At 31.3% G+C, this 12,976-nt stretch overlaps 1 protein-coding gene across 4 annotated transcripts in view; it reads right to left on the bottom strand.

The window, feature by feature from the left end:
- The window catches only part of Mfe2 (peroxisomal Multifunctional enzyme type 2), a 101,612-nt gene extending 91,760 nt beyond the window's left edge, over window positions 1–9,852 (bottom strand). The window contains exon 1 of one of the 4 annotated variants that reach the window (XM_075361133.1): window positions 9,787–9,852. In XM_075361133.1, coding sequence (XP_075217248.1) covers window positions 9,787–9,791 — 5 coding nt within the window. In that variant the 5' untranslated portion in view covers window positions 9,792–9,852. Of the gene's footprint in view, window positions 1–9,732 lie in introns of all 4 variants that reach the window. The other 3 variants (XM_075361136.1, XM_075361137.1, XM_075361135.1) reach the window with 3 other exon arrangements.
- Between the last annotated feature and the right edge of the window lie 3,124 nt (window positions 9,853–12,976).

Raw genomic sequence — 12,976 nt, 5'->3', positions numbered from 1 at the left:
TAGCGAAGTTACTGACGTTGCATATGAAGAATCTTTAGCGGAATGGGGCAATAACTCTGCACAACCAATCGTTGTCAAATGCATTGTTTGAAGAATATCATAAAGTTGGAAAAGATTTAGAAATGCATTTAACTGTAGCAGATGATGTAGTGGCTTAAGTACTGATAGAAATAAACGGGGACGTAGTTAATGACAACAAAGGTAACGATAAAGACATCAACCCGCCAAATCTTCCAAAAGTTTTAGCGGAAATGAAAACCGTTTGTCGGTTTCTTAGTTTTACAGAAGTTTCTAATGAAAAACCAAGAGAGTTTGTTTGGATTTAGAAAATAACCTTCAAAACTGTATTACAACACAAAATGTTCCAAACAAAGCAAAATAACCGACTTTTTGCAGAAAATGTAATTTTTACAATTTTATCTATCTTGTTTTACTCTACACCGTATTTGTATTTATTATTGCGTACTTTTGTTTGTTTTTTTTATAATATTTTTGCGGAAAATTAATTATTATTATTTCTAATAATAATTATTATTACTGTATTACAATACCCGTGTAGATGGCATATTAAAGTAGTACCACTAAGCTACCTAAACATCGGTTATTGTGACTACCGATTTTAATGACCTAAACTCGTCTCTTCCTTGGAGGTCACTATAAACGACATTTACTGTACTTACTTTAGGGGGTGAATTTTCTCAAATTTTGCAAATAAAACTCAACTTTATATTAAGCTCAGTATATGTGTCATAGTTATTTTTCAATTTTTAAAATAATTGGCCCCCAAATTCTCTCCTTTCCCCAAAAATAGAAAAAAAACTACCTTTTTACTTATTGGATATTTTTTAACCACATTTTGTACATAGTAGCAGTGCAAACAATCTAAAAAAATTACTTTGTGAGCAAAAATGAGGGTAGGGAGGCTGAACAAAGTTTAAAAATATCAAATTTTGGAATTTTTTAAAACTTTTTACTTCGTTGTGGTAAAGTATTGTGATCGCGAAACATTTCGGTTTTCAGATTTCAACGGAAATATCCATTTCGACTAGTTTCGGCGTGAAGTCTGTATGTATCTAGCATAACTCAAATTAGCCGTAGAATTTTGAATTTATGATCGTTATAACTTCTATTAGTGTATCTCTCCTTTTGATGGCAATCGACTGAACAAAAGTGTACAAATACAAAAAACTTTGGATTTTTACTTAACTACAATAATAAGCCTTCACTGAGAGCTCTTCAACAATATATCATAAGTGGTACTTATTTTTATTGGTTCCAGAGTTATAGCCAAATAAAATTTTAATTAATGAAAATATTTGAATATTAGGGGAAGGCATATCTGTTCAAATCAGACTTATCTCTTTTTTTTTAATTTAAATTTATTTATTTATTAATAATTATTAACTTTTCATTGTAAAAAATGTTTACGATGATTAATAATTCAGTAACAAAAAAGAAAAAAAATCATTAGTTATTTTTTTGTCTTCAGTCAAAAATGGTTTGATGCAGCTCTGCAAAATTCCCTATCTAGAGCCAGTCTTTTCATTTCGGTATACCCCATACAGCCTACATCCATAACAATTTATTTTACATATTCAAAACATTGCCTGTCGGCACAATTTTTCCCTTCTACCTGTTCTTCCAGTATTAAAGCGAATAATCCAGGATGTCTTCATATGTGGCCTATATAAGTCTGTTTCTTCTTTTAACTATATTTTTACAAATGCTTCTTTCTTCATCAATCTGCCGCAACACCAATTCATTTGTCATTTTATTTACACATCTGATTTTTAACATTCTCCTATAACACTGCATTTGAAAAGCATGGTAGGTGCGCCTATTTCCTGTATAAATGTGGTAAAACACCGACACCCCTTTGTGAGTGTGGTGGAAATCAAATTATCAGACAAATCACAGAAGTTTGCTCTAACAGCTTATGAAGGGAATCCTGAAGATTTCCTGATAGCGACTCAAGAATCGATAGCATATATTAGTTTGTTAAATCTTTGTAATTTTTACTGTAATTGGTGTTATGTTTTAGTGCCATACGCTAAATAAATAAATCAAAAGCTTCTAATCTTTTCTTCTCAGATATTCCGATCATCCAACTTTCATAGAAGATATTATTGAAATAAAATTTTATGTATTTCTCATTTTAAAAAATGTGTATAAGTAATTTAATAGGTGTACAAGTAAGTCGTGTGGTGTCCACATCGGATTTGTTCAGTTTATTTTAACTTTCAATAATAATATTACAATAAAATATCATAATTCACCCCAAAAAAATCTTAGGTAATGTTATACAGGGTTATCATAAAAGAATGATGCGGTTTTGAACATGGTTTAATTAAAACAGAATTACTTACAGTTTATGTTTTTTATTTTTCAAATTTGTTGTCTCAAACATTTTTTTATATAATTAATAAGTTTCAGTATGTTCGCCCTTAGTCGCTCGACAAATGTCCAAACGATACTCAACTTCTCTCCAAACATTAGTTAACATTTCTTCGTTAATGGTTGTCATTGCTTCATTAATCCTGTTTTTTAAGTGGTTTAGGTCGCGAAGTTTTTGCGTATAAACAACGCTTTTGATGTACCCCCACAAGAAAAAGTCGCAAGCTGTCAGGTCTGGACTCCTTGGAGGCCAAAGTATGGGTCCTTGCCGGCCTATCCATCGATCTCCAAATTTTTCGTTCAAAGCGTCCGTGACCAATGCATTGAAGTGCGGGGGAGCACCATTTTGTTGGAAATGAAGTTGATGAATGTTTTCGAGTTCATCCAGCTGAGGAAAGCAATAATTGGTAAACATGTCAAGATACACAACTCCATTAATTGTTTTTTTCAGCAAAGAAGAAAGGCCCTATACACGATTTTTCATCACACCACACCAAACATTAACTTTAGGCGAATCGCGTTGTTTCTCAATACTTGCGTGTGGGTTTTCAGCGCCCCATATTCGTGAATTGTGTCTGTTAACGCATCCATTCACATGGAATGTAGCTTCGTCTGTAAAAATTATATCATCTAAAAATGATTCGTTTTCACTTATTCTGTCCGACATTTCAACAGCGAAATTGTAACGTTTTACACAATCATCAGGTTTCAATTCCTGCAGTATCTGGATTTTATAAGCGTGTAATTTCGGTTTTTTATGTAAAACTTTGTGAATTGTTGATTTTGGAATACCTAATTCGACGGGAGATGGACTTCCCAGGACTTCTAATTACCGATTGTCTAATTAGTTCAACCGTTTCGTCTGGTACACTTGGTCTGGCGGTTGATTTCTGTTTCTTAACTGATCCAGTTTCTTTGAATTGTTTGAACCAACGTGTTATGTTATTTTTGTGTGGTGGATATATTCCGAATTCACGTCGAAACGCACGTTGAACTAAAATTACGAATTTTAATTCAGACATCAATAAAACACACTTTGCTTTATCTTTATCCGAGAACATAGTAACTCACTAAACTCTCCGCAACAACAATACAAGAACTGACGTTGTGGTTACAATTCTGATAAACATTACAACTACTGATAAACAAACTTTTGGGTTGGAGGCTTTCAGGGATACCAATATAATATCTAGAAATTTCCCTACAATCTTCCTATGAATTACTGAAACCGCACCATTCTTTTATGATAACCCTGTATATTACATAGTAACATTAACTATGTTACACATTAGGTTATACATTTTTTGGTAGAATCTTTTTGGCTTCCACTATATAAGAATGAATAACCAATGCCAGTAAAGTATAACAACTTTGTTGCCAGTTTTTTTTTTTTTTATTGTTAACAGAAATGGCTGTAATATTTTTTTTTAAATCATTGGTTTGTGTAGAACTACATTTCGCACGAGATTTGAGCGTGACAACGTATTGCAAAGACCGACAATGTAAATCGACCCCAAAGAGCTGAAGGCATACTAGACGATTATCAATAAACTTCGTCATAAACAGAACCTTATAGCAAACTTAAGGAGTTCGATAAAATATACAATAGCGAAATCATAAATTTATAATTTTTATTTACAAAAAAATGTTCATTTATTATGTTTTTTAATCAAAGCTATTATTATTTCTAAAACTAACGCTGACAGATTTTAAATTAAACTATTAAAAAGAATGTTTTTAAAAAAACAGATGGTAATTGTAAAAAAACAGACAGATTTCTAAAACTAACGCTAACGTCTAGGAATGGGATTATTAGGTGTCCAAAATTGATTACCTCTTGAGTAAAATTATTTTTTGAATGATGAAAATTGATCACGGAAACGCGAAAAAATAGCAGCAAATCTTTCCAATTAAATTTGGTTTAGATCGGTTTAGGCATCTTTTAAAGATTGCACACTCTCAACATTTTCATTAAGATCTATAATATTCACATGTAAATTCACTCAATATGAGAGCTGGAAGCTTAAATATAAATTAAATTAAATTAATTTATTTATATATATAGTTATATATTATTTATTTATAATTTATATAGTATATTATATCCAGTTTACGAAACGAAGTATCGTAATATGAAATAACTTTCCTTGACACAATAACAAAAGAGAAGTTAGCTTTAAAATCAATAAATCGCTAAGGAGGAAATATAGGATTCAAAATTCTTCTAATTTTGACCATTATTGTTTATTCTAATTTTGACCTTTATTGTTTACCATTTGATTTGATTCACGTATTTTACCTATATGTATGTTTAATTGTAATTTCAAGGCCGAAAAAAAAATCATGTTTACGATTCTAAATGAAAGCAAGCTCTCATTATTTTTATCCTTCAAAAGAATAAATAATGAAAAAATATAAAAGTAAAGTAATTGAATAATGAAAAGTATAAATAATGAGGATTTTAAACCCTCATTATTTATACTTTTGTTATTTTCTATTGTGTTTTATTTATTATTATTATGGTATTAGTGAATCCATAGTATTTTCAGCATAGATTTATTTGTATCGGGTAAAATCTGCTACGATATTGAATGAATGAATTACGATAGTAAAATTTATTAATTTATTTTGCAATTATTATTATTCCTGTTGTTATTTATTGTATATAAATATTTAAGAAAAACTTTATGATTTTTTGACAGGCAGTATGTTCAACCATGTAAATATGTTCTTTCTTTTTTCTCTTATTTGCTGGTGTTGCTTCTTCTTACTTATTGCTTATACACATTTAAGAAAAAAACATGATTTTTGACGGGCAGTATGTTCGATAATGAAAGCATGTTCTCAGCTAAGAGGAACGCATACACAGACAGATATACATACAAGTGCTTTTAGTAGGGTAGGACTTAATCCAATTTTAAGTAAAACTCATTTTTTTTATATTGTCCATATGACAGATTACATGTTAAATTTTTAAAGAAAGTTAATAAATAATTAAAAAAGAATCGCGGGCGCGAAGCGCCCCGCTATATTCGTCTACCTTTGATTGTAATGTCGCAAAAAAAAAAAAACTTTTTATCCTTATGAAGTAAACACATGTTTTTTGAGAAACTGGCTTTGGGCTAGATGAAAATACCAATTAATTAAGTTCATCCATGATTTGGATGTTTTAACAAATTACTTGTTTAAACAAACAAATTGAATCGAAGTGATTGTTTAATTAGCTAATATAATTTTTGCAAGTTTAAATTGAATGATTTGTTAAAAAATAATTATGAGCAATTTGTTATAGAAATAAACTTTAATCAAATCAATGTTGATAAAGTGTCAATTTAAAACGATGAAATTGAAATCATAAATCAAATTCATGTAAATGCTGTTTTTGAAAAGCCCGCCAAAACCTGCTTGACATGATAGTATATTATTCCATTGCACGACGGTTCGGCTCGGCTCAGGCATAACGGGACAATTTTTCGTGCGTGCTGCCGGCGTTCATCGAAGTCGTTGTCACGTCAAAAAAATTCGGCTTTAGTTTTTTTGCTATAACATGACTGAATAGAAAACCTTTTTTTTTCATAATTTTCAGTAACGAAATACTAATTATTAGTTTTTTTCTATTAACCTAAAAAAAGGAATAAATCCTTAACTGGTTTAAAAATCAATCTGTTATCAAAATAACTGTTCAAAAAATGAGAAAATAAAAATACTATCATTTAAAATAAATAATCAATACATTATGTTCACAATATTCCAGAAAACATAAAATCCTCCAACCCAAATGAAAGGCAATAACAAATTATATACATTAATATTTAGATAAATATCTAACAAAATTCAAACATTTGCAAAGTATGTTATTTTTGACCACATCATTACTAAAAGTACCATAAATTCAGAGTATTAGTTTGAACTTCCTATTCAACACCAAACTTATATAATGAATACAAATTCAGGATTATAAGTATTCATAATCTTTATAAATACTTTTAAAACAGAAGAGGGTAAGATTATGGAATTTCACTACTACTTCTAAAATTATATCAAATAGATTAATTCTTCTTATAGAATTAAGCACAATAACTAATTAAGGGGATAAAAATTAGCAATGGAAGTAAGGTTTTAATGTATTTTGCATGACATCACTAACCACTCTAAAAATATTAAACAATCTCTAAAATTGCAACCAATTCTAATTTATAGTTAGTATTGAGTCTGAACAAAGAGTAGTGGGCAACTTTGTATTACAATCCTAAATTTGATTCAAAGAATGTATTTTTTAGACTATCCAAAATCCTCTCCTATTAAAGAGATTTAACTTTTAATTTTAAATTCATATTTACGAGGTCTGTAAATAAAGAAATGAGATTAGTTTTTTTGGCGGCCAAAGTGGCAACACTGTAAAGTTACTAGTGAACATATGGTTATATGAACAAACTGATTTACATTCAGTATTAATAATTTTAGTCTATTGTTGCTACATGAGGAGTAAACAAACATTTTGTGAAACAAGTTTTTGTTGTGCGTTACAAAAATGAGTGATACTCATTTGATGAGCAATGTTGTGCAATCAAGTATTGTGTTAAACTCTGTGAGAATGCTACTAAAACTTTTTCAAAATTGAAAAGGATGTATGGAGATGACACTACAGAGTGTTAAAAAAAAACTGCGCTTCTGACAGCAGAAGCGCAGTTTTTTTTTAAAGCATATTCAGATGGCCGGGAATCAGTTGTGGATGATCCACGCTCTGGAAGACCATTAACACCAAAAAGTGACGACAATGTTGAGCAAATCAGAGACTTGATATGGTACGACTGGCGATTAACTGTCAGAAGGACTGCATAACAATTTAATTTGAACCATACCACAGTCCATCAAATTTTGACAAATGAATTGGACATGAAAAACATTTGTACAAAATTGGCCCCAAAAAACCTCAATGTTGAACAGAAACACAACAGGGAAATGTGCTGCTATCTTCTACATCAAATTCAAACTGATCCTGATTTTTTAAAAATGTTATCACTGGTGATGAATCTTGGATATTTGAGTATGACCCAGAAACAAGATGCCAGAGCAAGGTGTGGCACACTTCAAACTCACCACATCCCAAAAAAGTAAAAATGAGCAAATCAAAACCATGCTAATTTGTTTCTTCGATAGTAATGGCATTGTCCATAAGGAGTATTTGCCTACAAGACAGACTGTAAATCAATATGTTTTCGAGAAATTCTTGAAAGAGTACGGAAAAGAATTGCCCATGTGAAACCAGCCATCAAAGACAACTAACTGGATACTGCATCATGACAATGCACTCTCAATTAATGAGTTTTTGGCAAAGAAAAGCATTCTTGTAGTTCCTCAACCACCTTAATCATCTGACTTGAGTCCCTGCGATGTTTTCCTGTTCCCAACTTTAAAAATCACCTCATAAGATACCATTTTGGAACAGTAGAAAAAAAAGTAACCGACCATCTGAAGGATATTCCAGTTTCTAAGTTCCAACACTGCTATGAAAAGTAGGAAAACCATTTGAAATGTTGCATGCCTTCCCAAGGGAAAGCGATACAATGCATACATAATTGGATTTTAAATAAAAAGTTTTTCTGAACCAGTCTCATTACTATATTTACAACCTTGTATGTGTTTAAAAACCACATCTGGTGTATTGATAAGGATAAAAAAATGAATGGTGTTAACATAAAAGTGCTCAATATTTTACAGAGATGCAAATAAACCCAGATGAAATAGAACTAATGTAAAATACTTTTTAATATCACCTATTAAATGTTAGTAACCCTAAACAGCAAAAATCTTTAAGTCTAGGGTGATTAAAAAGAAAAAGTGTCACTTAGCAATAATTAATAACATTGCTGACCATTCAATCGGCATTACAACAAATTCTGAAATGTAATGTAATTAAGAGTAAACAAATACTATTATCTTTTATAAAAGAAATTTTCTTTATTAAAAACCAAATTAATTTGAAATTCTAATTATGGTAATTCTGAGCAATTACTTGATCAGCTTCAATTTTGTTCATACTTTAATACACCAAGGTAGAAACACTTGAGATCAGGAAAGCACAAGATCTAAATTTCACAAAGCAGAAGGATCTGTGCAAGGTCAAAGTAAATGCTGTGTTATCAGTAGTCTAATCAATTAGTATCAGTTTTGTGAAAGAATTAGTATTAATGTTAGACTTTTGCAGAGAGATGTTGGGAATAAATTAGCAGGATATGGCAATACATAATACCAACTCGTAGGATACTAGACAGAACTTATGTCTAGTTCACCCAACTATATCTTCACTAAGATATAGTTACTACAAAGAAAGACTACACCAGATGTTCCGTCTTACTAGTCATGTGTGCAAAAGATAAACAGCATACAAAGAGCCCCATCAGTCTCTTCAATAACTGACTCCAACTGTGAGAAGTTTTAATAACTTTTTTAAATACCTTAAAATAATGAAAAACAAAAAAACCTTAAAAAAAAAAAATATAATTTAAAGTAACAAGTAAATAACTGCTTGTGGTTTATGATTTATACCTCTCTCCACAAAACTTTAAAACATTAACTCTAACCAAAACTTTACTTAACCTTAACCCCTCCACTTAATGGATTACCATCTGAACAAGTCGCCATAACTCATGAAACTGACAGCTATTTGACAATGATAACATGGCATGAACCTTGACCTTGCACAAGCCACTTACTGTCTAAACATGCTTTTCAATATTTAGAACTTGTGTTTTCCTGATCCTAAGCATATTTACAATGGTATATTAAAATATGAAAAAAAGATTTAAGGTGATCCAGTAATTGCTCAGAATTACCCTAATATTTTATTACTAGTTAAATTAATACACTGTTCATATATTTCATTAAAATTGCTTAATAAAGCAGATAAATGTAATACACTGAAAATTATGCTGAACAACTAATTCTGCTGCTATAAGATACAGATGTGCTATACTTAAATACTAATTTGTTTGAGCATAAACAAAAAGCTTTAACATAAATTAATGAAGACAAATTGTATAATCTTTTTCATATAAACAAAAAAGGTTGTTTAACCGAAGTATTTTTTTCTTCTTTCAAACTAACCATAAATTTTAATATCAAAAGTGTTGCGTAATTAAACAACAAATGAGCGAAATAAATAATATAATAAATAATACAAACATGGTGATATAAAAAAATAAATAAATAAAATTAATATGCGTATTACAAACAGTAATAAAATAATTACTAGAAAATAAATTAGGTTATAATTATTAACTTATTTTATGAAGAGATAAACAATATGTACAAAATAGATACAAAAATCACACTCACTAGTAAGTAATTGTGATAAGTTGTAAAACAACAGAGTAATGTAACAAAACCTACCACATAACCTTCCAAAAAACTCGTTTTGATTTCTTCTGTCATCATTCAGTAATGCCAACGTCTTAAAAACTGTACCTCCAAAATTTCCGTAACTCAATGAATTACCTCAACGCTTACGCAAGAATATATCACTAATTTTGGGCTGAGTCAATAACAATCGTTTATTACATAAATCGCAACTGTGGAAATATTTAGTATCTTAGAAACATCTACTGAAAACGTATTGCTTCGTAAAAGTATTTGGCAAAGTTTTGTTTATATACCATAATTTTTGTATTGTAAATTTACTAAAATTATTGTCTTTTCTTAATATTCAAATTTCATCTGGCAATTTTTTTTAACACTTTGCGTAAAATTCCCGTATGCATAACGGTCATTTTATCAAGGATTTGTGGCGTTCTAATCAAATACGGATCGGATCACAAGGGTATAGGAGGAATTTCTCCCTTACTAATCGCAGAGCTTCGACCTGGGTCCCTTGCTGGTGTATCTTTCTAATTATCTTATGGGTATTTAATGGCGGTTATATATTTTTTGTTATTTTTAAGATGGACGGAGTTGGGTATTGCGATCCGGTTTTGAATATTTTTTATTTAGATTATTCCTCGGAAGATTAGCAAAATATGTGCGTCTTTCTCCCGGCGCGATTCCCTTTCAGTAAGTCCATTGAGGGCCTTTCGGTCTGGCAGAAATGCATACTCTTTGGAGGTTGCGAAGTCTTACGTTTTGATCTTACCATCTGACTTGGAGTTTCCGACGATTTCAATCGGTGTTACGTCCGTTCATCAACTACAAAAAAAAAAGGATGACAACACTCGATAGCGAGGCTACCGTCCCGGTTTGGGTTAATCGATTTCTCGTGGTCTTGCCAATCACGGTGATTCGTCAAGGACAGCGTGAGGCCTTTTCCTTACTCCCTATAGGGTAGGATCTTTTGGCTGATCCCTTTGAGATGCTGATGCTTGGACACGGTAGCCCTCCTAAAGAGTTTCTACGTTTGTGCCACATCCACTTCCGATACGGTCTTTATAACATCATAATAGCGTAATGTGGCAATTCTGATAAAAATCCTGCTCAAAGATTTAATTTCAATTTGACTAGTCTATGCAAACAATGAAATGATTTGGAGATTCAGAATGCTTAATTAACTTCACAAAGACAAAAGCAGAAACTAAAACGACAGACTAGCTGGACCGAAGGTGCAACCATATTGGAGAGGTATCTGTTGAGAGCCAGACTAAGGAATGATTCCTGAAAGAGGGCAGCAGCTCTTTCAGTAGTTGTTAAGGGCGTAAGTCAGGACGACTTAAACGGCCAAATCAACATCACTCAGTCCTCTGAGTGCTGTGCAGTTGAAAGCAATGAAAAACTACAGCTGCTTTTTTTCCAAGAAAATGTAGCTCTCTGCATTTTCATATAGCAGTAATGGAAGCGCCTTCCTTGGTAAAATATTCCGGAGGTAAACTAGTCCCCCGTTCGGATCTCCAGGTGGGGACTACTAAGGAAGGGGTCACCAGAAAATTAAAAAATAGCATTCTACAAGTCGGAGCGTGGAATGTTAAAGGTTTAAAAAAGGTTGATAGGAAGAAAATTTAAAGAGGGGAATGGAGAGGATAAATGTAGATGTAGTAAGAATTAGTGAGGTTCGGTGGAAGAGGAAAACAACTTTTGGTCAGATGATTTTAGAATAATTAACTCAGCTTCAAATAATGGGCAGGCAGGAGTAGGATTCGTAATGAAAAGAAGATAGGGAAGAGTTTAGAGTATTTCAAAATGCATAGCGATCGAATCATCGTAGTAAGGATAAAATCAAAACCTAAACCGACAACGATTGTTAACGTCTATATGCCTACAAGCGCCCATGATGATGATGAGGTAGAGTGTGTATACGAAGAGATTGATGAAGCAATCAAACACGTAAAAGGAGATGAAAATTTAATAATAGTTGGAGATTGGAATGCAAGCATTGGAGAAGGCAAGGAAGGAAATATAGTGGGTGAATACGGGCTGGGCAAAAGGAATGAAAGAGGGGACCGACTTATAGAGTTTTGCACGAAGTATAATTTAGTAATTGCCAACACCCAATTTAAAAATCATAATAGAAGAATATACACTTGGAAAAAGCCAGGCGATACTGCAAGGTATCAGATAGATTATATCATGGTTAAGCAAAGATTTAGAAATTAACTCGTTGACTGCAAAACTTACTCTGGAGCAGACATTGATAGTGACCATAGTTTAGTGATAATGAAATACAGATTGGTGTTTAAAAATCTGAAGAAAAGGTGTCAGATGAATCGGTGGAATTTAGAGAAGCTTGAAGAAGAGGAGGTAAAGAAGATTTTTGAGGAGGTCATCGCAAGAGATCTGAGTAAAAAAGATAAGGTAGAAAATGTAGAAGAAGAATGGGAAAATGTTAAAAAGGAAATTCTTAAACCAGCAGAAGCGAACTTAGGCGGAACAAAGAGAACTAGTAGTAAACCATGGGTTTCAGATGATATATTGCAGCTGATGGATGAACGTAGAAAATAAGAATGCTAATGATGGAGAAAGTAAAAGGAACTATCGACGATTAATAAATATTATAAACAGGAAGTGCAAACTAGCGAAAGAAGAGTGGATTAAAGAAAAGTGTTCAGAAGTGAAAAGAGAAATGAACATTGGTAAAATAGACGAAGCATACAGGAAAGTTAAGGAAAATTTTAAACAGATTTAAAACGATTGAAAAAAACCAATACTATGAATTAAATCACAAATTTCTATTTATTTAAAAAAAAAAAATTGCAATAAAAATAATAAACTAAACACTCTGTTAAGTGGTTCATATACCCTCTTCCTTAAAATCAATTATATTATAATTTAACCTCTTTGATGACACAGTTCTAATTTAATACTTGAAAATCAAATTATATTACATTTAAATTTAGATATGCGACTCAAATACAGCAGAATGAATGATATGCATAAAATACCCATCATCTAAACTTAAATTAGTGTAATTAATGTTAGTAAGTTAGTCAATGTTAGTAAAACATTTTTTTACAATAAAACAGTTATATTTCTAAACTACATAAAGAACATGCAATTACTAGCTACATAACAAGTACATGCAATTACATGCTACCTAATTATTTTATGTCTATTATTAAAATTACTGTATATGAGCCAACAAAACCGTGTAAACATAATT

Source organism: Lycorma delicatula, chromosome 3 (genome assembly GCF_047948215.1).
Source record: "Lycorma delicatula isolate Av1 chromosome 3, ASM4794821v1, whole genome shotgun sequence".
NCBI lineage: Eukaryota > Metazoa > Arthropoda > Insecta > Hemiptera > Fulgoridae > Lycorma > Lycorma delicatula.
The sequence above is the reverse complement of the archived record's forward strand: the minus strand, read 5'-3'. Positions and strand labels throughout refer to the sequence as shown.